This window comes from Neodiprion virginianus, chromosome 5 (genome assembly GCF_021901495.1).
Source record: "Neodiprion virginianus isolate iyNeoVirg1 chromosome 5, iyNeoVirg1.1, whole genome shotgun sequence".
In the NCBI taxonomy this organism is placed as follows: domain Eukaryota; kingdom Metazoa; phylum Arthropoda; class Insecta; order Hymenoptera; family Diprionidae; genus Neodiprion; species Neodiprion virginianus.
In genome coordinates, this window is record NC_060881.1 from 34458092 (window position 1) to 34484801 (window position 26710).

A 26710-nucleotide genomic window follows, 5' to 3' on the forward strand; every position below is an offset into this window, starting at 1 on the left:
TGGTACAAGACATTTGGATAAAATTCAGTAAAAATATTCTGAGCCGAATATTTCGCGCATGAAAGGTATTTTCGAATCGACATCCGACGTGAATGAGAAAATCTAACTGTTTAGATTTCCGTTTATATATGAGAATTAAGAATTTGGGATGCCAAAGAAGAAGAATCGGCCAACTGCTGTTGGAGGGGACTCCCAGAGATATCAGAGTGAACCAATAGCAAGTTGGAGGGGTTGCGGTGTTTGTGGGTGTACTGGTACGTTTGTAGAAGCGTGCGAGACCGAGAAACCGAGTCTTCACTGTACTCGGAGCATTTCCTCCGTGCACGAGCGCAGTGAGTCGCGATCCCTTTCATCGTTTGCGTTCTTCCGGACAGTGAAGTGTTTCCCCGTCATCTTTATTCGTGAATTTTTAATTTTTCACTTCTATCGTTGAGAAGCGGAAAATATTTCGAAACGATCTCACTTTCTTCTACTTCCGGGATAATAATTCCCGGTGAACTGCATTTTGGTCAGCTTGAGGATGGACCACGCGCCTAAGAGGATGGCATCCGCATGGATTTTCGCGTGCTGCGTTTGGATCCAGCTATCATTAGGCAATTACTATTTTGCATACATACACATCATAACACATATCCTGTATAACATCGTTTATCTGCTATACGGACATGAGAGCGCAACCCACTGCATGCTCCGGTATGCAACTGCTCCTATTATCCCATTGTCTCCTATGAATTATTTGCCTCAAGAAATATCGGCGTGAGGTTGTTAAATTTTAATTATACTCCGTCCCTCCAACTGCATTCTGCTCCAGTCGTTGCGCCGTATATATCCTAGATAAATAATCAGAATCCCCTTCGCCATGTGCTTTTATTCTTACTTCAGTCCTTTTCATTTCATGTACCGATTAAATGCACAAGTAATTCGAATGAACATGAAACTATTGAATAGATCTCGTTGCGTCACAAGCTCGCAGATGTCTTATATATACATTTAATCAACGGAGATATAAGAGCCACGTCGAATGGGAACTTTTACGAATTTCATAAGTATTTATTACATGTGTCGTATAAAAATGTAACAGCTCAGGGTTTCATTGAACAACTGGGGGAACTCGTGACACACCCGTGTTTAATCGTGGTCCGTGATACCGTTGACAAACAATAATTTTTTCCTTGTATTTATTTCCCCTTTTTTCTTCCTTCATATTTTTATTCGACCTGAGCTGATAGCTGCCCTGATCGCAATGTCACTCGTGGAGACGTGAGTAAATCCATCACTCACTTAATTTACTGACATCTATGTACACGTACATACATAATATTATCACCCTACAGTTATATTTTAGTCACATAGCATCATCGTGAATCTTTTTATCTATGTCATTATTATCTTACTCTCATAGGAGACCTTCGAGAAGTTTGTTTGCTTAGGTCAGTTTTAGGGTTACCTGCTCCATTATGCTTATGGGGTTCTCTACGGTATAACTGGTATAACTATATATAATAAAAACGGAGATGGCAAACGCCCGCCACTTTATGTTAACCGCTCTTTGATCGCTCTTACACAGCGTTCGAAAAGATTGCGATAACTTTTAATTGCTTTATTTCTTGGAAAGATGTGTAAATATACAAAAGATAAGTTTTTACATAACGCAAGTAGATGTTTACTTCTATCAACCAATGTGTACACACCCTTGTGCTCTTTTTATTAACACTGCACGAAGCCCAATATCTTCTTTACGAGCTTATGATACAATTTTTTGAGGAATTACTTGTGTTAAGCTAATTTTTGTGACATACAAGGAAACAGCTGAGATTACGGTATCTTAATAATTGTACAAGTTACTACATGAGAGAAGTAAAAGAAATATATATATACATATATATGCGGTATACAGGAAAGAGTAGACACATTATCGAAAATAGATTTTCACGATCATTCTAGGTTCTGGAGAAATTTCATCGAGTATTTGAGACATCCACAAGTCAAGATCAGTGGAATAATTGTGAAAAAAGGCCCGTAGCGTTCGTCATTTAAAGTTGCTGTAGAGCATGATCTTGAAAAGTAGTAGTACGTATTAATTTTTGCTTGTCATCAAAACCCTTTCGGATGTGTACAATACATATAGCTTTACACAAACATTTTATACTTTTCATAACGAGAACGACTTGTTCATGGTTTGCTCTGAGAACTGTAGGTGAGGTAGCGATAATTACGGTTCGCAACCTCAGCGAGGATTTATCAATCTTGATTACAGATTTAACCCTTTCAGTTACACATTATTTAACTCAATATTTGGGCCTGAATTTCGTTACACGGAGGTCTTTATGGTCACTGATCACGAATCTGAAGTTAGAAATTGATAATTTCGAAATTCAAAATGCCGGATCCAATATGCCGAATGTAAAATCGAAAACCGAAATATATTTTAATAGCCATACCAAGTAGCAAAAATCATTTAAAGTTTTAAATAAACAGTGATAAGTCATAAGGCTAGGACAAGGAAATTTTTGAGGTAGGACGCTGAGCATCCCACTGTGACTGAAAGGGTTAAGCGAGACAGATTTTAGACTTTATACACTGGCTTGATTAATGGCAATGAATCAGATTTTGCCAAGCATATTGCGGCAACATTAGTGAAGTGTAGCACGGCCATCGGGAGTCTGTTTCGTTTACTAATTATACAGGGTTAGTCACGTAATATGTCAAGAATGGGAGGAGCCTAGTTGACGCGAAGCTTGCCCCTTCCCTTTTAGCCTTTACACTAAGCTCCTCCCATTCTCGACACACAAGGTGATTTAACCTGTATAAGCATGTACACACATAAAATATTATAAGATGTAACGAAAAAATTGCCTGATAGTTGAACGATTTATTTCTGCATGCTCAGCTTTACATCTCACGTGAGAGTCTGACGACATGTTGGTGGTCAACGGTATCCTTCTTATTGTTTCTGTATAAACCGGCAGCTATTCCCAAAATTCACGTTACAGATAAGCCGAATGCAAAAAAATATTTTTATGCAAATAGCTGATCTACACAATGTTATCAAAGTCTTTTTGCAAGAGTCTGAACTGAGACTGCACAGAAGAAGATATTATTCGGATTGTCACTTTGCAATGCGTCATCTGGTGGAAACGACTCAAACTAATGCAACCAGGCTGATAGCTGACCGTTGACCGCGTTTCTTCGCGTGTGGATGGTAGAACAGACATATTAAAGATTATTTTTGATTAATTTATGTGACACGAGTAATTTGAAAGCCCAAGAAGTACGTTTTGCTTCCATTAAAATTAAAAACTTAGGTTATGTGGTGACAAAATGGCGTCGACAAGTAGGCTCTGACGTCATGAGAAAAATTTCCAATAATAGGGATAATATCAGAAATTCAACAATAAGTACTGAAAGGATCGAACATCGGCAAGCGGACAACTGTTTATTTCTGTGATAACGATTCTCAACTATGTTTCAGAGGAAAACCGTATATAGTTTTTCGAATAAAAAATTTCTTTCATCCACCATCGACACACAATCAGTTCAACTTCTTACCTGCATATTGACTTACCGTTGCGGACTGATTGTGATGCGTTTATTCCGAATCATCAGGTGTGCTGGCCGTCGAAACGGGAATGGAGTCACGGTTTGAGCATTGCTGTGGACTCGGATCCTCTTGGGCCGGCGAAGGACTAAAATGTGAATCTTTCACCGGACCCGTTGCCGGAGTGGCAGCAGTCGAACAAGGACTCTGCCTCTCGGCTGTAGACATTTGCTGTATCCGTGCGTATCACGAGAAGCAATGCGAACTTGGCAAAAGTGAGGCTCGCGCCGGATTGGCCTGCGTCGGGAATTCAAATCTTGGAGGAGATTACCACAGGGATTGCTGCGAGGGCTGTAAGCTGGGTAAGTGTAGGTGCTAAGGTCTAAGAAATAATGTCGAATTTTTCTCTAAAAAATCAATTATATGTATTTAGCCCAGATTTTGTACGGAACAGCCAATTTCCATATACCATTCAGACGAATGAATTTATATGCAAAGGTATCCTTACCGGGTCAATGGGTCAGGGATGTGCGTTCAAAAGGTTCGCGTTTGGCAAACCGTGGGATCCAGCGTTCCTTGAATGCTGCCACGAGGCATCGCCAAGCACCACAGAGCCCTTCACGATGCCGGGATCAAGTACTGTCACATTCGATCCGACGAGCAAGTCGACGATAATTACATCCAGCAATGCTCCTCATTCTAGTCCTTCGGTAACGATGCCAAATGGGGGTAGGTGATCGTCGCATCGCGAAAATACTGACCAAGGCCTACTTTTTTCTGTTCGCAATCGTTCAATGTCGTTCTATTTGTTAGATCTAGACGACATTTGTGCCTTGATGAAGGGCCTACTCTGCTCCGACATTTGCATCGCGACACCAGGCTCCTACAAGTGTGCCTGCCGCGAAGGTTTCACCCTGTTGGAGGATGGCAAAACATGCAGACAAGACTCCCCCGATGATAGGTAATCTGTAGAAGACGATATTTTCCAATTAATCGTGTCCACTCAAAATAGTTCTGAATTAAAAATAGTCGGGCAATGGCTACATTTTTGTATATAGAGGTTTTCGAACCTCAGGAACTCAAATCTGACTTCTTTTTTTAACTGCATAGCCGGTGTTTGGAGAAAACAGCAAGATATGAAATTTTCTGCCTTCTCCTCAAAAACTGCTATCGATAGATAAAAAATTACTTGGCTATCGTGTAGAGCGAAAAATTCTACATTGAATTATGTTCCCATTTTTCGGAAATGAAGTCAGATTAGCAAATCAGGAAAAAAGAGATCCTACTTATCGACGGCATCTGGGGAATTTTGGTGGAATGATTTCTTTTTTCTTAATTTGTTAATCCGATTTCATTTCTGACAAATCAGGACATAATTTAATGTAGAATTTTTCGCTCCACACGATGGCCAAGTAATTTTTCATCTATCGGTAGGAGTTTTTGAGGAAAATGTAAAAAATGTAAAATTTTGCGGTTTTCTCGAAACACTGGCTATGTAGCTCAAAAATGACTTCAGATTTGAGTTCCTGCGGGTCGAAAGCCCCTGACGCAATAATACAACCATATCTCGAATATTTTTAATTCCGGCCTATTTTGACTGGACTATGTCACCACTAATTTGTTTGTGAATGAACATATTTTAGGTGCAAAGTGAACAATCCGTGCGAACATCGCTGCACTGATACCGGTGAGGCGATTCTCTGCAGCTGCAATCCAGGGTATGTTCTCGCGAGTGACAAGCACTCGTGTCAAATCAAACAAGCTGACACTACACCTCAGACCGAAGAAAACGGATCACAGTTTAAGTGTCCAGTCGGATACCAGTACAAACCATCTAAACACGTTTGCGACGGTTTGTACTATGTAGTTCGATCACGTATACGTAAACTATTATGATAAATGTGATACAAGGCGTTACTAATTTTCGAAGCGCTCGATACTAACGATGTTATAGAATTACTTATCGTATTGTTCGACGATTCGAAAATTGTGGTAACATCTCAATTTACTCTAGAAATCCTCATTCGTTGCCATGTCTTTGAATAAACTGTACATGTGTTTGCATTATTCTTGTGAGTTTAATATTTCATTGCGTATTGTTCACTTTTTATGTGTGCTTGCTGCTTTGCTTAGATGTTGATGAGTGTGAGCAAAATTTGTGCCCCGGTGATTGCAAGAACACTATAGGGTCCTATAAGTGTCTTTCTGAACCACCGAAAAACGCTCCATACGAAGCCTGTCCACCTGGCTACGTCTGGGAGACCGAGGAAGCCCTCTGCGTCGGTAAGTGACGACTGAAACTGGAAAATTATTCGTATAAACAAATCATCAGTTCCCACGTAAAATTTATAGTAGTCTAATAAAATCCTGTTTAGATATTGACGAGTGTTTCGAACTTCCGGAAGCATGCAACAAAGAAACTCACGTATGCGTAAACACCCAAGGAAGCTTTACGTGTCACGAGCTAACTGGCACTGGTCCAAGATCTTGCCCTGCCGGTTTTAAGTTCGATACAAAAGAAAGCCTTTGCAAAGGTGAGGGTTTTTTGTTGGTTTTTCATGGTCTTTATACCAGATTCATAAAGGTCATATTTCAAATATGTACGATAATCGTTCGCTGAAACAAAAACATTAATTTTGAGTTACATCCGAACTTTGTTACGCACTTGTATTTTCCAATACCTGCGAACTTAATCAGACGTCGACGAGTGTTCCGAGGGTATTGATGGTTGTCTGAAAGAAACTGAAGAGTGCCGGAATACTGATGGAGCGTACGAGTGTGACATCAAGTGCGAACCAGGATTTACATTCGGCAGTAATATCGGTAGCTGCATCGGTAAGCAGTGCCTACATTCATACCATTCAAGATCTTTGCTTGATGTATTAACTAGATGTTGCCTTGATCAATTGGCGAAAAAACAATTATATCCTACAGTATAGAAAATATTGCATTTTTGGCAATCTAGCGGTTTTACAATTCAGATATTGACGAGTGCGCGAAGAATGAGTCGCAGCTTTGCCCAACACCCGGATCGAGGTGCGTCAATACCGTTGGTGGGTACGAATGCGTGGATCCTGGACTTGCTGATTCCATACCGAAAAAGGAACAAGGTTGTATAGCGGGTTATAAGGCAACTGGAGATCTAACACAGCCATGTATAGACGTCGATGAATGTATGGAAGGTCTGCATAGCTGTAACGAAAAGTTTGAGAAGTGTGTTAATCAAGTTGGTAGCTACAGATGCGACCCAACTGCCGAGTCACCGAACGAGACTGACATTTCTGGAGTGAACTTTGATGGGTCTTCAAACACCGAATTCCCTGCATATCAAGGCACGGCTAAAGAATCGTGCGTGGTAAGTACGGTCCCTTCAGAACTCGGATTATGACCACAGATTTTAAATCGAGTCCAGAATTGGTTCAACTTCTTAAAAGTGTCATCAGATGCTCAAAAAGTGTCGTGTATTTAAAAAAAAATCACTGATTACAGTATTAAATTCGGCGTTTTCAATATTTATAAGAACTTTATAACTGCTTCTACCTCTTTCGGTACGGCGAAACGTTCCTTACCATTCCTGCAACAGTTCAGAAATCATACTGTTTGGACATCCAACAGCATGAAAGCGAACGATATTTATAAAAAAATGATTACACCAATTCATTACGAAAAATACCATATGGAAGACTATCATTGCACTGTGAAAATGAAAACGTATGTGATTGTTGGCGAATTAATTGTTCCTCCTTTACCCTAAGCACGCGCACTTTTTGCATGACTTCAGAACCCGGGAGATTGCGTTGTACCAGCCCCGCGTTCTAGTAAACCGGAAATTCCTGACCAAACTGATGATGTATCTATAGCAGAGCCAACGTGCCTTCCAGGGTACAAATACAACTATGTCACTGACAGATGCTATGGTAAGTGATTAGGATTTGGAACACGGCTTCAAACGGTGGTACTTATCACAGCAATGAAATTTGAAAATTTGATTCTGCAGATATCGATGAGTGTTCGTCAAATCAGCACAATTGCACAGGGCCTTTATTAGAGTGCGTTAATCTGCCAGCAACCTATCGATGCGACTGTCGAACTGGATACGAGTTGAACATCACAACGTTCCAGTGTCAAGGTATAGCGCAATGATCTGTTAGGCTCCGTCAAATTGTAAAACAGTTTTCGTTATTGCAAAAGCTGCTTAGAAAACCAGTTCCTCTTCGCCTCTAGTAATGCAATAAGCGAAATGCATGCGCGGTAAATGGTATTTATGCACACTTCACACACGACTTGCGCCTGTCTGTCATTATCTAGACATTGATGAGTGTGCAAGAGGATTGACCGAATGTAGCAGCGGCGAGAGATGTGTAAACTCGGTTGGGGGCCACCAGTGCGCTCCGGCTTGTCAGTTAGGATTTCAACCACATCCAACGGACGAATCTCTCTGCCAGGACGTCGACGAGTGCGAGCTGGGCATCCATTCCTGTCCACCGCACTCTCACGTTTGCGTAAACACGAACGGATCTCACGTCTGCGACATTGCTCCGCCGTGCAACTCAGGTTACAAGCGCGACGAAGCGTCAGGTGAATGCATCGACATCGACGAGTGCAGTCAGGGTCCTGGCTGCCGGGAGCACGAACGATGCATCAATATTCCGGGAAGCTACGACTGCGTCTCCTTGTGCCATTCCGGGTGGCTCTATAATCCACAAATAAAGAACTGCCAAGATGTCGACGAATGTCTGCTCGGTCGTCACAATTGTCCGCAGGATACCCACTCTTGCAGAAACGTCGAGGGGTCCTTCGTCTGTGATCCGATACCGCCGTGCGCCAACGGCTTTTGGCGTTTGCCGAATGGAGAGTGTGCCGACATTGACGAGTGTACCGAAAATGTCCACAACTGTTTGATCGCCCGGCATCAGTACTGCGTCAACCGAGTTGGCAGCTTCGAATGCATCACTCGATTCCCGGCCTGCGACAGAGGCTACGAGTTTTCCCTGGCCTCTGGACAGTGCCAAGACATCGATGAATGTGGGAGCAACCAGCACAGCTGTGACGCCGAAAAGAGGGAGAGGTGCGTCAATCTTCCGGGTACTTACAAGTGCGAGAGACCCACCCGTCGGAGGACCCAACAACAGCAACAGACGTGCCCTTCCGGGTATAGATACGATAGTCAGTGGAGGCGCTGCTTAGGTATGCAATTGCCAACATTATTCTTTTACATTCGTGTAATATGTGCAACAATGGACAATTTAGGGATTTTTCGGGAAAAAATTTGCCACCTACAATTACTGTTTAAAAGAGTATATTCTAATCCAGAGGTGAGTGTAGGATCGTGCATGACTCTCGCACGTAAATATGGGAGAAGGAGTTGAAACATGATAACCAATTCATGTTGTTTTTCACTGGGATTTAGAGTAATTTGTAAGGATGAAATTAGAATAATATTCCCTCCACGTTGCCAATTCAGGTATATCTTTTTCTAATCAGCTCGTATTAGAACAATTTGCTAACTGTAAAGATGCAGTTCACTTGTCACCATTACTATATGTATTTTTATTTGGATTGTGCATTTTGAACCTGATATTTTAATTCAATCATGTCTGTTTCAGAATACTTAACAGTTAATAAAACTCTTGCCTACACCATGGGAGGCATGCGAAGATCTGGTTGCATGTAACTGGCTTCTTTTTGTGCATGTTTTGTGATTGTGCTTATTGTTAGTCCAGCCTTGAAACGCTCGTTGATAAACTACAACTCTTCGATCGACGGATGCCGAAATATCTTCATTGGCACCTGAAGTTCGAAAACATAAGTGTTGCTTTGTGATTATTTGAAACTTTAAAAACATATAAATGAGTATACCTACGTACATCGATGCAACTATGTAGAAACAATATTTACATAACGCGAGCATGTTTACGCGTTTGTCCATATGTGTTTTCCGTACAAAAAATACCTGTTTTAATGACAGTCGCGTGAGTCTGCGAATGCGCATGCGTGGAATATGGAAAAGATCATTTTTAAATCCTAGGAGTTGAAAATGGTGTTATCTGCGCTGCGCGCATGCGCTGTTGCAAACAAATCTGACATTGGGCGATTCTAACCTCAATTTCGTGCTTCGTGAAAAAACATGTAACATACTCTTGTTATGTAAAGAATCGTATGCAAGAAGGGGGCAACGGTCTTTTCGCCCCGCGTATTTGCAATATTCGCCTTCGGCTCATCTACGACTCATATTGCAAACTTACGCTCGGCCCGAGAAGACCGAGTTTGCCTCCATATTACAGGATATATTATTTTTCTTCCAAAGATTTAATTTGTCGTTTAAACCAGATATCGACGAATGCACGGAGGGCACTCACACTTGCGGCGACGGGCAGTGCTTCAATCAGCCGGGTACCTACACTTGCGCGAGAGCCCCGACTCCGATCCCGCGTGCTTCGTCGCACAGATGCAGCCCCGGAGCCAGATATACGAAGCTCGGTTGCGAGGACATCGACGAGTGTGCGGAGGTCGAAGAAGCATGCACGAGCACCGAAGACTGCAGAAACACGCCAGGCAGTTTCACGTGCACTTGCAAGCTGGGTTTCACCCGCGAAAACGTGACCCAGGCCTGCGTCGACATAAACGAATGCCAGATCCAAACGCACAGCTGCCTGCCGACCCAGCGCTGCGACAACACCATCGGAAGCTTCACGTGCGTCAGGTTCCTCAACTGTGGCACCGGGTACACGCTGAACGCCGCATCTGAGATATGCGAGGACGATGACGAGTGCATGCTCGACACTCACGACTGTGGCCCGGGGTACCGATGCAGAAACACCCTCGGTTCCTACCGCTGTGACAGACTCCCAAGGCAGAGCAGCAGCAGCACCATGTCGTCCACCAGGTTCTACCCCATCCCCATCACCACCACTCACGAGCCGTACTTCATCAGAATTCCAAGCACCATTAGACCGACAATTTCCGTCTCATGTCCCCCGGGCTTCAGAACCTTCGGGAGCCAATGTGTCGACGAAGATGAGTGCGAACGGTTCCCGAAACCATGCAGTCACTCACAGAGATGTGTCAATACTGTCGGGTCGTACAGATGCATGCCACTGATGATTTGCAGAGCCGGATACAAGCTAGACGAGACCGAATCCCGGTGTGTCGATGTAGATGAGTGCGCTGAGAGAACCCACGATTGTGGTCCTCGGCAAACTTGCGAGAATCGCCCTGGAGGGTACATGTGCTCTTGCCCGCCTGGACACACGATCGGATTGAACAAGGACTGTGTTGACATAAACGAGTGCGAGCTGTTTGCGGGACGTATCTGCGCCTCGAACAGCAAGTGCGTAAACACAGTTGGCTCTTACCGGTGCATTTGTGATACAGGGTTTGTAAACGTCGGCGACACCGCCTGCCAGGACATAGACGAGTGCAAACAGTCGTCCCGCATTTGTCAACATAAGTGCATCAACACCTGGGGATCGTACACGTGCGCATGTAACCCTGGCTTCAGAATCAATTTGGATAACAGGTCATGCTCCGATATTGACGAGTGCCTTGAGTTCAAGGAAAACAACTTGTGCGTTGGAATGTGCGAAAATAATCCAGGAAGCTACAGCTGCCAATGTCCTAGAGGCTATCACCTCGGGTCGGACGGACGGACCTGCCAAGGTCAGCTGATTATAGAAATTTTCACATTTTTTTTATTTATATGGACATTATTGGACACAGCCATATTTTCTAGCAGACTTTTTGGTAGAGCTCGTTGAGACCTTGAAAACTCTTGAACATAACTTTACTCTATCTGTAAGAGTTTAGTCAGCGTTCGCATAAGTATGTGATTCCGTTTCAACTTGGCTTATAAATATCTTTATATCTCCAAAACTATTGATCTGGTTGTAACAAAATATAGCCTAAAACCTGGCGAGATGTTTTAGCTATCCTTTGATAAAATAGAACCGAAGGTGGTTCAGTAGTTCCAGAGTTATAATAAGTGAACATACGAACATACAGACACAGAGATGTTGAGTTTTATATAGGTATAAAAGCAATGATCTCACTTCTGTTTTTAGACATTGACGAGTGTGAAACTGGAGATGTGTGCAGGGACCCGGAAGAGATGTGTCAAAATACTCGTGGCCATTATCGATGCAACAGAATAAATTGTCCGCCTGGGTATTACAGAGATACGCAGAGAAAGAAGTGGGTGTTACGTCAAAAGACTAACGTTCCTTGAAACTGTATAACATACCAAAATATACTACGACTAAAAACGTAAATTTCATTTTATAGCCGATGCCTAAGGACTTCACGATATTGTCAAACAGGTGATATGGCGTGCTTGCGTTCGCCTTCTCACTTCTCGTACAACTTCATGTCGTTCGTCAGCATGTTGCCTATACCGCAAACGGGGCAGATAAAATTGTTCACCATGAGAGGAACGGGGGAATTCGGTTCTTCGATCGACTTTCGTATGGAACTTGTCGATGCAATAGCACCGCCCGGTGTTCAACGCGCTACTGAAAGCTGCTTCAGGCTCAGACGACCAGCCCATACTGAGGCGATAGTGGTGATGACACAGAGTATCCAAGGGCCTCAGGAGATCGAACTCAATCTTACCATGGAAATATACAATAACGGAGAATTCGCCGGAAGTGCGGTGGTCAAACTATTCATCTTCGTTTCGGAATATGAATTTTAGAGGTATATTATATAATATGATATACTTGCATTCGAATATGCAAATGTCTTCTTTCTCTATTCTTGACGACTTATTCATGGTTACTAATTCCTCACCGAAACTTGACGATTCAATACGATAAGTATAAGAGAAAACGGCTCAAATCAGAAAGTATGATTTATGAGGCAGCGTTTAAAGTTAATTCACATCGGACTCTCTACGATTTTGTGTACTTCAACTTTCTACTTCGGCCATCTCCAAAATGTATTTCACCAACACAGCTCGCGCGGCGAGGCCGGAAAATCGTGCGGAATCTATTGTGCAATCAACTTTTGATTTTACGTTGCTCAATTCGGTGTCCGACGGTTAAAATAATTTCGTCGGTTAGGTAAATTAAATGTCTTCGAAGTTCACCCAAAAAGTCAGTTTCGTTCACATTTTCTCGCAGGGACTCTCTTTTGGTTTTTCAACAGCGGACGTTTCTCCTCTGATGATATTTCGTGTTTCCAACAGACACCACTCTTCCACGTTATTTTTCGCCCTACACTAAAGCTAGAAGGATATAGTATTGTAAAAATACGGAAGTATAGGTATGGTTCATTTAAAAATTGCGGGTTATTTTACCGCGAACGAAATGGTTTTGGGAAATCTGATTACGGAATATAGGTGTAGTAATAATTGTACACCTATTTTTTAACCATCTACAATGTAATCACGACCTTTGCAATAGTCTCGCCACTTTTTACAACCCGGGATGCATGAAATGTGTATCATGTACTACGTGTCCATTTATGGCGATAAGAGGCCGCAAATACTTACGAATAGTAAACACTAGTGCTTGTTAAGTTATATAAACTACATTTATGAATATGCATCAGTACGTATAACGACGATACGGTCACTGAATAAACATCATAATTTTGAGATAACATGGATTTTCATAAACAGCTATGTCACGCGACGGCATATATCTCTAGATATATTTACTAATCTTATTCATGTGTAATTTTCATATCTGTAGTGACGAAAATTGTAAAATAATAATAATAAAACGACGAAAAAAACGTATGCAAAGTGTGTGTAACAAATGAATTATCTGTTATGTCTGTATATTGATACTGTTCTGTAACAAACCTATATTATAACGAGATTGGAATAAAATGAAACACCAAAGTTGAGATTCACTAACTCAATGATTTTTTCTTTTTTTTTTTTTAAGTATCTTTCAGCGATTTTAACAAACTGGTGATAGGTAACATCACAACGTATTCAATAGAAAATCATAGTAAAAATTAATCATAATTATATGGTTCTTTATTACCCTAATCGTTGGGTTTTATAGTCACTGATAACGCTTACTGTGTAGAACAATATTATTCGCTGACAATTTTTTTTCTATGTGTTTAAATATATAATAATATTTGTATGTATAATAATAATATTAATTAGGTGTAGTAATAATAATATGCTATATTGTAGGTATGTATACCTATTCATCGACTAGTCAGATACAATCTGACGATAAATAGGTCTAACAAGTAAATTTTCTACATCAACCTACTCGTTGGATTCTAAACCATTACTAAAAAAAATTGGAAGATATAATCACATAAGTAATGAATTAATGATTATGGTATCGAATTTGAGAGAAGACAACAAGATGAAATTAATCGATTGGATTTAGAATTTGGAAGATTTCACAAGGTGTTATCATTACACTCTGAATTGAAAATTATAATTGTCCAAAATCTCTAAAGGTAATAACGAATCATTTTTTTCTGCGATTATTGGAAAAACTATATCAATTTTTGAATGGCACTCATATTAAATACCTCAGCAGTATAAACGGGTGGACTAGACATGGCTTATAGTTCGTAGCTGACCACTCACGTCTCGCGAATTTCTCTCCCATGTCTTTAACAATGGTAATTATGATTCCTACAATGCACAATCATACAATGTCGGATGTATCATAAACATATAATAATTCACAATTAATAATAGTTAATAATAAATGTAAGTAACAGCCTGGAAGCAGCAGCGACTATAAGACGCCACTGCAGCGTGATCATGGCAGTGATAGCGCACGCACGCACTCACTTATTTATATCTTCACATTATTATAGGTACACGGGAATCTCTCATTCGAAAATAACGAGAATAACGTTCGAAAAAAAATTTTTCTCCACTAAATCAGGACGATCAAATTCTTTCATCCCCTATGTATGTTTGGTTCAGACAAAATTAATCGAAAAAAAATAAACACAGCGATTATTATTAATTTTCTTTGTTAAATATTTTTTTACCTAGTAAAATATAAGTATCGCTAAGCGATCGATGTTCGTTAAGGCATTGCAAGTTTTTTTTGTCTATAAATATTGTATTCGCCCATACAGCACACATGGTATGTATCAGTAATAATATTAAATAATCTGAAAATCATCACTTTCGCGAAACAATGTAGTTCGAAATATTGCAGAGCACACTGCAATTTCTTTGGAAGATTTGATTAAAATTTTCTCATTCTGCACACATTCTGAGATCGTTCAGAGATACTCCATTGACAAAAAACAAGGACAATGTGTGCCGTGTGGAAATAAATTGCACTGCAGAGATATATTGAAAAATATATTTATCTGAATTGGAACAAGACTATACGTATAATACCACAGATTTTTTGTTTTATCATTATAAATGTAACAATTACCCCGTGCAAATGATGAAAACGAAAACAAAACCGAAATACGAATTCGAAATATACATATAACATGTCGAGGAATAACGATTAGGCTCAATACAAAGAGATTCGTAGCTCCTTCCGGTAATCAACTAGCCGTTCGCGACACCAGAAATCAGGGAGTCATGTTTTGATCCATTTCCGCAAACTCACGTGATACTTTGCACACGTAGTGCAAACGCTCGTATAGATCAGCCGTGCATCCGAATTCGCAGAGATCCTTGAGCCAATACGACGTTGCCTGCCTGCTAGCGTCGATGTAAGTTACGAGATATCCCTTTCCCTGAGACTCCTGGGACACTACCATTTTCGTGTGATCACGGAAGAAGTTGACTTGCAACAAGGGGATTGTAAGCTCCATCACTATGGCTTTGTCCGTGCGTAACCAACGCTTCATCCGCGGCACACAAGCAGCCCTCGTTTGCCTCGACTCGCATGGTTCTCTAACCTCACCGCCTGTATAAAGGATTAAAAATGACCATATTTAATCGATTTTCGATTAAATCGATTATTGTTTCCCGATTGATCGAGCATAATCGATTATTTTTCCCCACAATCGGTTCTTGGTTTTTACTCCCACGAACGATGCAGTACAGTATCAATTTATGTGTCTAAAGTATCAATTATTATCATTGTTTTACTAAGTACCTATTTGGTGTAATAAACGAAAGATAAATTAATATTTCCACCTGAAATGTAAAAATATTTCGAATAATATTATAAATTATCAAAAAACTGTTCCGCTATATTGAAATGTACGAAATTTTGGTTTAATATACACCATTTCAAGAAAATACGAAATAATCGATTGATCGATAATTTTTTACCGATTCAATCGAGCCGTGTTCGATCATTTCTTTTTGGTCTCGATTAATCGATGCATCGGTTATTTTTAACTTATGGCTAGTGGCCATCGCTATAAAGGACGACGTGGAAATCCGACGCATAGTCCGGTGAAATTAGGTTGAAAAACAAGATCAAAGGTACAAGAATTACCATCCAGCTGAATCTGAGTAAACTTGTTCAAAACACAATTAAAAACGACTCTTCAAAATTCCCCATTGTTACGACCAATATAAAAAAATTGACTCAAGGTCAAAGGTAACAAAAATGGGTTTTTCGCGATTTTCTCCAAAACGGTAAGTTTTATCGTAAAATTACCTCAGACAAAAGTTGTAGATCGTAAAATTATCTATAAAAAAGGTATCAATAATTTTTTTCCTAAAAGATACCGCTTCTGAGATAAAAAAATTATGTTTATTTTGCACCTCGTTCGATACTTGCATTTATCAATGTCTTCATACCACGTTCAACAGTAACAGTTTCATCTTCACTTAAAAGTTTAGTACAAATAAAACAATACTCTGACATTTTTATATTAAAAATTAAAACAGCCCGAAATAGGTTAAAATAAACACGTGTTTTCACTACAGAGCGGCGCTCAAGACTAACGGAATTTCATCTATGGTGCATTCATCTATGGTGCATATGATGACGATAAAAAGTCTGCCCACTTACCTTCAGTGAGATAGTCGTCCATATACCGAGTGAAGTAACGCAGTAATGCGAGTTTTTTCTGCAGGGGTACAGAAACGTCCTTTTCTCTATTGTACCGGGTAATCTCGTCGTCTGTAGTCATGTACTCAACTCTCCTGAAGACATGAAGATCGAACCAGAAAGAGAATAATGAAGAAAGAACGTTCGGCGACGCTCTAAACAGCCGTTGAAACTTACCTTCTGTCGTGGGTGTAGCTCATCTTGGTACTGTCGTTGAAGAGGACGCCAACGGACTTGTCGGATAGTTGAAAACCGAGGCCGTACTTGTTCGAGTAATCAATCCACTTGGTGACGAAGAGGGGCATAACGTCGTCGACGGTCGGTGGATTTTTTGCTGTGCAGGCGCAGGCGATTTCCGCGAGACAGATCTCCATCGCCTTGTGCATCTGGGTGCTCTGCATCACAATGTCCCCTTTCTTGTTACTCGGACAAAGTATGGCGCTGAGCCTGTGCTTGAACCTCGGGAGTTTCGGGAGCTTCTTCGCCAGCCAATTGACCTTCACATCCTTGACCGAGGACTTTTGGATGGTCATCGCTGACACCGAGTGCGTTAGACCCTCGGCGTGGCTGACCTGCGACGCCGTCGGCGGGATGATCACGTGGGGTGGCGGCATTTGGTAGCAACAAGTGTGCGGCAGGGCGACCGGGACGTATTCCTTGGTGAGGTAATCGTGCTCCTTGACCCGGTCAAGCGATGGTCTTAGCTTCGGGCTCGGTTGGAGCAGCCAGTGTATTAGGTCCTGGCCGTTCTGTGTGGCTATCGAGTCATCGACCTCTTTGTACTGGTTGTTGCAAATCCTCGCGTAGGTCTCCTTTAGCTGTGACGATTCGAAAGGCGGCTGACCGACCAGAAGAGCGTATAGAATGCATCCGAGCGCCCAGACGTCTGCCTCGTAGCTGTAGGCTTGCTTGTACAGCACTTCCGGTGCAATATAATTTGGCGTTCCGCATATTGTTCTGAAACATGTGACAATAAACTGAAAACACTCTGGAAGAACTTATTATTGGGATTGTCACTTTGCAATGCGTTATCTAGTTGAAAAATATCAGACTAATGCAACCAGGCTGACAGCTGACCGTTGTCCGTGTTTTTTCGCATGCGAATGGTAGAACAGGTATATTATTGATTACGTTTTATTAATCTATGTGACATGAGTAATTTGAAACCCCAAGAATTACAATTTGCCTCCATTAAAATTCAAAACTTGGGTTATGAGGTGATAAAATGGCGCCGACAACGAGACTCTAACGTCATGAGGATATTTTCCAATAATGCAGTATGAGCAGGAATTTGTGACTCGAATTCCTTACACGCGTCTTCGTTGACCGTCTGGGCTCGTGGCGAGGCCAAAGTCTCCAATTTTAACGATCATGTGCTCCGACAAAAACATGTTCCCTGGTTTTAGATCACGGTGCACAACCTTCTGCGAGTGTATGTACATCACTCCATCGACCATCTGCTTCATGTAGTATCGCGCCTCCGGTTCGGTAACTCGACCTCGGTACTTCAGTACGTGCATCAAGCTCTGTCCGTGAATATAAAAACAGTATGTTTAAGCACAATGTGAAAACGTTTGTTTCTGATTAATACACGGATGCTTTATACCTTCCTGGGACAAGCTTCGAGCAACATGTACGCGTTCAGATTGTCTTCAAAGTAGTGGTACATTTGGACGACGTTTACGTGGGTTAATTTCTTGTGAATCATTATCTCCCTCGCGATCTGAAAAAAATGTCACATACTAACATTTTGACGCGTTTGACTTGTCAACGAGTTTCTTATCACAGCTCTCTAATTCATACCTTTTGCAGGTGTATCTTCTGCATTCGATTCTTCGGTATGATTTTGCACGCATACTGATTACCGCTCGCTGCATCGGTAAGCAGATAAACTCTCCCGAAGCCTCCCTGCAAAACCGAGAACAGAACTTGAACAATTACAAAAACTAATATCATCTCACAATCCAAAACCTGTTTTCATGTTATTGCACGTTTCGACTGTTTACATCAAGATTTACGTCGGACTTTTCAACCAGAGATAACAGCTGAATGCGTATCCTGAAAATAATTCTGGGTCGATCAATTATTTTACGATACACCAATGGTCCAATCGTGTTCGAAATATTCTTAAAAATCCGGTACCCTCGGTGAAATTTGAGGTCTTTGAATAGAAGTAAAACGGGAAGTGGTTTAAGTGCGTGTACACCTATGTACGTATAATAGCCCGAGACTTCTGAATAAACATCGCGTATTTTCACATAGCAAAGGGTAGCAGCGGTATTCGAATATATGGGCGGTTTGCCAAATCAGCGAAAATATTCTGAAACGTTACGAAAATCCGTCGGCTAGTCTCACACTACAATCCCGCGTTCTCTACTTTTATTTATATTTACTACAGCCAAGTCTATCCTCAAGTATTATTTGTGCAGATCGTCAACGACCAGGCCCGGTTACTGCGCACTAAAGCTGCTACCTATACGTATGTATGTATGTACATATTACACATACTCTAGGCGACGGCGATGCAGCGAGATTTTATACTTAGCGTATCTGCAGGCGAATACGAATTGATGTAGGTGTACAAATGTCTTTATATAACGCGAGCATGTTTTACGCGTTCTTGCATGCGTGTTTTCCATACACAAAGTAACCGTTTCTATGACGATACAATGAGTCTTAGAATGCCGTGCGCATACGCAGAGTACAGAAAAGTCCTAAGTGCTAAAAGTGGACTTTTCGGTACTGCGTACATGGGCTGTCGCGAACAAATCTGACACTATGCGACCCTAACCTCAATTTCGTGCTTCGTGAAAAAACGCGCATCATACTCTTGTCATATGAAGAATCGTGTGTAATAAGGAGGAAACGGTCTTTTCGCCTCGCGTATTTGCAATATTCGTCTGCGGCACACCTTCGACTCATATTGCAAACTTAGGCTCGGCCTGAAAAGACCGAGTTTGCCTCTTTGTTACATGATATACTGTTTCATCGAGGCGTGCACGTGATAAAAAATGAAGAAAATGACCCTGTTTTTTTAGTTTGGGATTTGAGGAATTACTGCACGGCGTTCATTTCGAATTGTTTAGAGATTGTTCCAAATCTAAAAATCTCGTTCCAAAAGAAAGTAGAGAGTGACATCCATTTGGAGCAGGTAGGTGGATTTTCAAATTTTCGGCCCCAGCATCTATTCACCTTCGGTCGGGGTCTGGTGTTGCTGTTCGGGCTACAGAGTAAACTTTACTGCAGCTCCAAAATTCTCACTGCTTTATAAGAAAGCTTCTCGACGTGTATCCGAATGCTCTGCGTGTAAGCAGCGAGCGCGCTGGTAGCTTACAGACGTTCCGTTAAACGCATCGCTAATTTTGAAACGTGACGCGTAACGATGGATGTGTGTCTCACACGACGTAAATCTTACGAAGGTTTTGATCATAAATACCATAGGCACATACATACGTGCTAGGTACACACGGTGCTAAGCGTTCAAAACCGATTTATGTCAGTATATCCCTCATCTACGTTTCAACAGCTGCTTTATCATGCGACTAATAAGCCATAATCGCAAAGAGTTTAGTCTGCAGAAGATATTAATCGCGTGGGCGTAGGAATTCAAGCCAATTGTTGAAAATAACATGTGACACCGGACGACCGATATAACTTACGATGTTATATTCATTTTAAATTTTTATTCATCCGTTTCCTTTCACATAATATTTCCTAATGCTATAAAATTCCACCCCGACATTGACCGCAATGGATGTACAGGTTATTTAGGAAGTTGGTATACGGAAAGAGGAAAAGGGAAGAACATAAAAGCGGTAACAAAATACACCATAGCCATACATCCGCAGAAGGAAGCCACTTTGTGCCCCCGGGAATAGGAAAATTTGGTTTCGGTGATTGGCGAGGAATCATGTTCTTTTTTGTACTCGTTACAAGTCAGAGTATAATCGGGTTTCAGTGATTAAGGTACCGGAAGATTGTCGGTCAGTTATCAGGAAGCATACATGAACGATCCTTCTCTTCTCGTACCCTTTCCACGTATAGCAAGTGTCAAACGAAATACAATTCCAGCTTTTTGTAGTTACCCGGAGCAGTGTATATAATACCTGTTCATGGCTTTGAATATTTTTCTTTCTTCTCCTGGCCCATAGCGAATTCTGAATGTTTCTTTGTCCATTACTCTGGGCTGGTATATTCAGCTAATGCAGCGCGATCTATACTGCTGCATATCTGCAATGATGGCTTGTCGCATTATCGCACAGAATTCATAGTTTTTGTCGTACATACTTTCAACCGGTTTAAGTATTCCAGTGACGAAGGGTGACAAATCGAATCGCATGCGAATTCCATTCTCTCCGCATTAGACATAAAACACCGTAACCACTCTAAGCAACCCTGTGTTTGATGTGTCAAATTACTTGATTAAAGCTAGCCGACGAAGCACTTATGATTATATCTACTCTTCTGGCCGAGACGCGCAACTGACACTGGAGGGCTCAGGAAACAATGTAAATACGCAAATAATACAAACTTTGTATCAACCCCCAACAATCAGGTCGTAAAGATAAACGTGTCGTTATAAACTGGACCGTTTCTGTCGACCGACGACGTAACTTCTGGCCCTGATATCTCAAGGTTGTCTCAGCCGTAGCTGGCTGTGAGCCTCGACAGCTTTAGGATGGAAACAACTTTAAAAATTAGCAGTTCAACCTATAAGAAAATTCGACCGTTGCGTCAATGAATTATCATGTGACTTGTACAGCTATTTGTTTTTTCTCATTAAAATCACTTTCCACAATCCGTGATAGCTATAGTTTCTTTTTCGAACGACGCCATGCTATATCAAGTTTCCGAGGGTAAGACGTTTCTGCTTGTGTACAAGATAAAGAATACAGCCAGGTAGGAACGTCCGGATGAAGAATAACCGTTCGTCCCAAAAAGGGCAGCAGGTTGCAGCGGCTCGAAGTGGAAAATCTTATGCCGAACAAAGATCCCCAACCTACTGTTCGTAAACTCTCTCTCACAGTCGTCAGTGATTCATGGGCTTTGGCCTCTGAACATACGACGGCGACAGCGAATCGCAGGTGGTTGAAACACTCATACTTTCAGCTATTTCTGCGAAATAATCAGCATAAAATGTGCTAGAGTATCATTGAGCAACGTGTTACTCTAACAATAAGCAACGGTCAAATTTAACAGGCGACACGCTCAGAAACTCAAACACTATCCATTCCAGTGTCTACACGTTACAAAGATTCGTCATGTCGAAGTTAGTAACGTTATCGTAACGATTTATGGAACTGTTTAAAATTCAGTAAGCCGTACCAAAAGAAAACGTACTCATACTTTGCAATCTTAGTTCCTTCAAAATCATTGTGAAATAAGAAAATAGTGGTTTTTTCCCAATGTTTCCGTACGATAACGTTACTAACGTCAGCCTCGTAAAGATTTAGCGACGGTAAATTCAAATTCGTTAATTCTGTAATCTTGAATTGCCAGATTCTGACCCATCTACACTGATTGCGAGCGTTTCCCATTCAACCGGTTATTTGCTGTTAGATATCGCAGTACTGATGACCGACTGATGCCAAGTTAAGGTTGGGTGATGTCCTCGAAATTTTATGACTCAACGTAACGCGATTGAGTGATGGGATTTCTCGTCACACCAGGATGCAAGCGGCTGAGTAACAGAAGCAAACGTTCGTTCGATTCGAATACATTTTCAGGATACTTTCACAATACAGGTATACCAACCTGTATTGCAGTTCCGAGGTGGCAATTTTTTAATTCTGGTTTGCTGACGGCTCAGAACACGTAGGGAAGTACGAAAATCGTGTAGAAACAGTATTGAGTGTATGATAAATGTGAAAATACAAATACAGAAAGCATATTAACGAACAGAAGATGAACGAACTAAAATCCCGGCTGAGCTGTGCGGCTCTTTGTTAGAAACAGGGAAGTGCAATTTCTTTTCGTTGAGCACGTGTCCTGTTTTCACATTTAAACATTTTGCGCAATCTGTGGAGAAAAATGAATCTCTTTTTGCGCCCCTGCGTCTATTTCGTCCCTGTAAGGCATTTAGCTCAGACGGCCGGCTTTATCGTCATTATAGTATCAAGTACCTGTACATTCATGCGTGTCTGACGTGTTCATAAGTTTAGTGCATCTAGTACTGTGTCTCCAATTATTATAACCGGTTTCCAGTTTATCCTCCATCTCCCCAGGGAAAGTCAAATTCACGCGTTCTGTCCGTCCGTACCCATGTGTATTAACATTTCACGTGTCGACGTTAAGCTTAAGTCCCCTTAGAATTGGAAGAAGTTTCGGAGTTGTACCTACAGTATATCAAAGTGCAGTGACCCTCCTGCACGTGTACAACGAATTGATCAGAATTTCTCACATTCGGCACTATGTAGTTTTGTCGCATAGGGGAACATTTCAGAAATGTAATATAATATACACGATTATGACTCTCGCGTACTTTATCCATCGAGGTATTCAATGAATCACATGATTAATAAGCATATGATATTTCTGTCACAACCAATTTTTCTACGTCTATGCTGCAAAAGTTTCCATACGAGACACTTTCTCATCAAACGCATACATGTATATAGATATTGGTATATATATATAAAGCGAACGAATGTGCAGATTTTGCGTAGTAATTATTGTACGCATTGTAGAAAACCACTATGCGTTTTCTTCGTTGCGTATGTTTCTTTGTTTCAACTTTAACGGTACCGTGCAAAACCAAAATCGATCTACTCATTTTCAAGCTTTCTTTGATGACAAATTTTAATGCAATCCAGACGCTTTAGAATATGATTTTGAACATTTTTCATATGAAATCCCGAAGTCTCAAGACAATTGAAAGGCAAGAAGTGTGAGGAACTAGTAGTTTGCACTAGGTCGAAGTTTTTAACCTTATAAAATGGTACTAGTTTATGAGACTACAGTTAGTAACGTTAACGTACGAAACATTGGGGGGCGGGGATTACTATTTTGCAAGTTTGTGGTGACTTTGAAGTAGTTAAGTTTTCGAAATATGAATACATTTTGCCTTATTATGATTTACTAACTTCAGCCTCATTAGTTTGAAACTACTGCTATAATAGTTCTCTGGATAATTTATAGCTGCGCATACGCCAGGCAATGAATGCAATGTCACGTGCTGCTGTTGGAAGTGCAAGTATACAATTGCAATTGTCGCTGGTAGATTATATCGAACGATCCCTCTCACTTTTTCTCGCTCATTCCATTTCTCTCATCTGCGGCCGCTGCTCCGTGTCGGGTGCGATAATAGAAAAGCGAACTCGATCGGTTCCTGCACTCGGCACTGACGCCAATTAACAATTAGACTGTACCCACACACACCATCAGACGTACCTTGCCTAGAAACTGCCCCTTGTAATAGGTGTTCCCGTTAACAGGGTCGACGACGTACTCGGATTCCTGATCGCCCGAGTTGTTCCACGACGAAGTCGACGGCCCCTCGTTGACCGGAAGGCTTCCCGGGCTCCCCGGGCTTCCGGGACCGACGGAATTCGAGAGGCTTGGCTTCCGCGGTGTCGAGTTGGGGCGCGTCGGCCCCGCCACCGCATTCCGCGAGGTGTTAGCCGAAGGCGCGCCGTCGACGGTCGATAAGGATAGGGGCGGCGAGGCGTAGGGCGTTGGACGAGGCGAGAGAAGGACCGAGCCCGTCGAGAAGTCGGCGTTGCTCAGGGTGTTGTCGTTGCTCCCAGCCCTGCTGGAAGGCGTCGTGGCGGACCTGGTTCTTGTCCTCGTCGTCGTCGAGTGAAGATGGTTGCCGATATCCTCGGAAGTCGGCGCCGAGGAGGAACATGAGTTTTCGGTCGTAACGGAGGAGCTGCTGTTGGCCTTGATCATGCCGTTGACTTCACCGAGCCTCGTTTCTGGGGCGATGATCGTCAGACCGGCGGGCGACGAGACCGAGGCGAAGAGCCCGAGAGCCTGGCCCGAGTAACCCGCCTCCGACGATCCGTGCCTGAGTCTCATCTCGCCGCTGCTCGCCCACGAAGCTCCCGAGTGTTTGTTGTTCCCCGACCGATGCATCGCACCTGTCGGCTGCAGCTCGGCACGCCGGAAATCGTCAACGACGGAGCGAAATGCTCCGTGATTGACCGCCGACGTACCCGCGGACATGATTCCTGCTCGATTTCTCCCCCGCGAAATATGCTGTCTATTCTACGATATATGTTGTATGCACGTGACGCGTATTGGGGTATTCAGGTGCACACCTACGCGTGTATCGTAGAAATGAATTTTAGGCACAGGTAAGGGATAGACACGCGTATTTATCTCCTTGCGGATCTTACGGCTATATGCGTAGTGTTATTTGCGGAGTGGCGAGGGATTGATCGCGGTAGCGAATGCAGGGAGAGAGTCCGAGCCTGGGCGAAGGTTGTGCATCATGTCCCAGCTCGCCGGCTTCGTTGCATTCCGATTCCCCATCATCACTGCAGCAGGCATGATGTAAGATTCGACATCGAGACTCCGCCGCTCTGTCCGCACTATTTGCCGAGTCGAGTACTTGCGGTAATTTATAAACAAATGCAAGGCCACGGGAGGGTTCGAGTCCCTGGTGGTCGGTCGATAAGGGTGGAAGCCGAACGCGCTTACCCGAGTCGTCCGTCTTCCCGATGTCGCGGAGCCTGCAGGTTACCGAAGCTACGGTAGTTTAGTTAAACACATCTAGCCTCGCACGCCACGCACTCTCACCGCCAACACTGCATGCTCGGTCCTCGAACCTACACTGCCTTCTGCCGCCTCCTATTTTCTATAAAGGCCGCGCACGACGGCGGCGGCCTCCCTACCCTCCGCTTCGCGACCGTCTCGTGTCTTCCTTGATCGCAGGGCCGCTGCGATTCCTCTTCGTACCCAGCCTCGAGCTTTTCGAACCTTACGCGAATTACGCACGCGAATATAAATCGTCAAACGTCGAATAACATAACTCTTAATTGATTCAGGCTTCTATCCGTACAAACAATTTCACCCACAAAATATTTCATACCAGTTGCAATTGATGTCAAATTCCTTATTGCTTGTGTGCAATTGTGCAGTATTTCATTTCTCTGCTCATGCACAATATATGTAGACACGGAATACAGCCTACAGTGCGAAACTTTCAAAGTCAGTAGGGTATGACAACAACGATGCGCGTCAACTGTACACGTTGCTACTCAAAGTCTTACTGGTGTATAATATTTAAATCGACGGATATCTGACTTTCTTCACCGTCGACTCAATTGGTCGGGTGAAACACATATTTACCGGAATAACGATACGTCGGAGTAAGCACGCGATTACTATGTTTGCTTGGTGTTTACATTCACAAGGGTATCAAATGTTGATACCCCAATGAACGAAAACAAGATAATCTATTCCGTTCAATTGAATCTCGAATTGAATCCATTCGTTTCAATTCTTATTGAATCAAAACCGTGTAACTATCAAAAAAAAATCCTATGTATACCATATAAAATGCCGAGTCGGTTAATAAATATTACTGAAATATTTCGTCGCGAAACGATACAGCCCTTTTATCGTCAAGAAGCTCCCAAGTGTTTTTTCCTCTTCTTTCTGATCCCTTTGTTGTAACGTAGGCGCTGTCGAAGGTTCAGGTGACGCCTGCGTTAAAGACCGGCAGCTACGGCCCTGAGTACACTGTAGGCTCCGTCGTCCTCGTGTCCGATCCGTCGTCTTCGTCGCACTCGTCCGGTTACTCGGTGTCTCGTGTCTCCCCGCATCCCGTTCTGACCCCACTACGAGGTGGTTCTAACATAGCCGCGGCGAAGTCAGGGAGCAGGCGAGGGAGCTGAAGGGGGACGAGGAAGAGGGAGAGTGTGCACCGGAGTCACCACGCTTTCGGTCATTCACACAAGGTGCAACTCTTCGAGGCTTGAAATGCGCCAAGTGCATACGTCTAAATATAGGCATAGAAAAAACACCCGGTACATGTACCTATACATACATACTTGTTTTATCAGCCATTGGTTAGCGGGTAGTGTAATTCCTTCTTCCTCCATATTGTGTAATGCTTGCGCTTACACGATCATACCACGTATGACGTTATATTATTAATGTTTAATCATCTGGATTTTGCATGCACTTGAAATTATTACTATGTTAAAAATTACGTTACAAGAACGGACGTTGGAGTAAATTGGACGTTATTATTCGTTGAATT

The 26710-nt window shown here is 42.3% G+C and overlaps 2 protein-coding genes across 2 annotated transcripts; one reads left to right on the forward strand and one right to left on the reverse strand.

The window, feature by feature from the left end:
- The first annotated feature begins 283 nt into the window (after nt 1-283).
- LOC124304450 (fibrillin-1-like) lies at nt 284-12882 on the forward strand. The gene is made up of 15 exons (XM_046762705.1): nt 284-593; nt 3607-3900; nt 4037-4267; nt 4352-4499; nt 5182-5390; nt 5672-5821; nt 5914-6072; nt 6236-6373; nt 6520-6893; nt 7320-7455; nt 7536-7667; nt 7847-8725; nt 9869-11197; nt 11599-11728; nt 11819-12882. Exons 1-15 carry the CDS (start codon nt 521-523, stop codon nt 12225-12227), a joined length of 4791 nt encoding a protein of 1596 aa, XP_046618661.1. The 5' UTR covers nt 284-520; the 3' UTR covers nt 12228-12882.
- Nucleotides 12883-12961: 79 nt separating this feature from the next.
- On the reverse strand, nt 12962-25919 carry LOC124304451 (serine/threonine-protein kinase PLK1-like). The gene is made up of 7 exons (XM_046762706.1): nt 23890-25919; nt 18304-18408; nt 18107-18223; nt 17812-18026; nt 16678-17457; nt 16462-16595; nt 12962-15399 (listed from the first exon to the last, which is right to left on the reverse strand). The coding sequence occupies exons 1-7, from the start codon at nt 24664-24666 to the stop codon at nt 15059-15061; spliced, it is 2469 nt and encodes an 822-aa protein (XP_046618662.1). The 5' UTR covers nt 24667-25919; the 3' UTR covers nt 12962-15058.
- Nucleotides 25920-26710: the final 791 nt, after the last annotated feature.

Excerpts from the sequence above, each read along its gene's own strand:
- LOC124304450 (XM_046762705.1), top strand. The coding sequence starts at position 521 with ATGGACCACGCGCCTAAGAGGATGGCATCCGCATGGATTTTCGCGTGC. Across the intron at positions 4,268-4,351 it reads GGTAACGATGCCAAATGGGG|ATCTAGACGACATTTGTGCC; the intron begins GTAGGTGATCGT and ends TCTATTTGTTAG. Across the intron at positions 6,894-7,319 it reads CGGCTAAAGAATCGTGCGTG|AACCCGGGAGATTGCGTTGT; the intron begins GTAAGTACGGTC and ends GCATGACTTCAG.
- LOC124304451 (XM_046762706.1), bottom strand. The coding sequence starts at position 24,666 with ATGTCCGCGGGTACGTCGGCGGTCAATCACGGAGCATTTCGCTCCGTC. Across the intron at positions 18,224-18,303 it reads AGAAGATACACCTGCAAAAG|ATCGCGAGGGAGATAATGAT; the intron begins GTATGAATTAGA and ends CATTTTTTTCAG. Across the intron at positions 18,027-18,106 it reads TCGAAGCTTGTCCCAGGAAG|AGCTTGATGCACGTACTGAA; the intron begins GTATAAAGCATC and ends ATTCACGGACAG.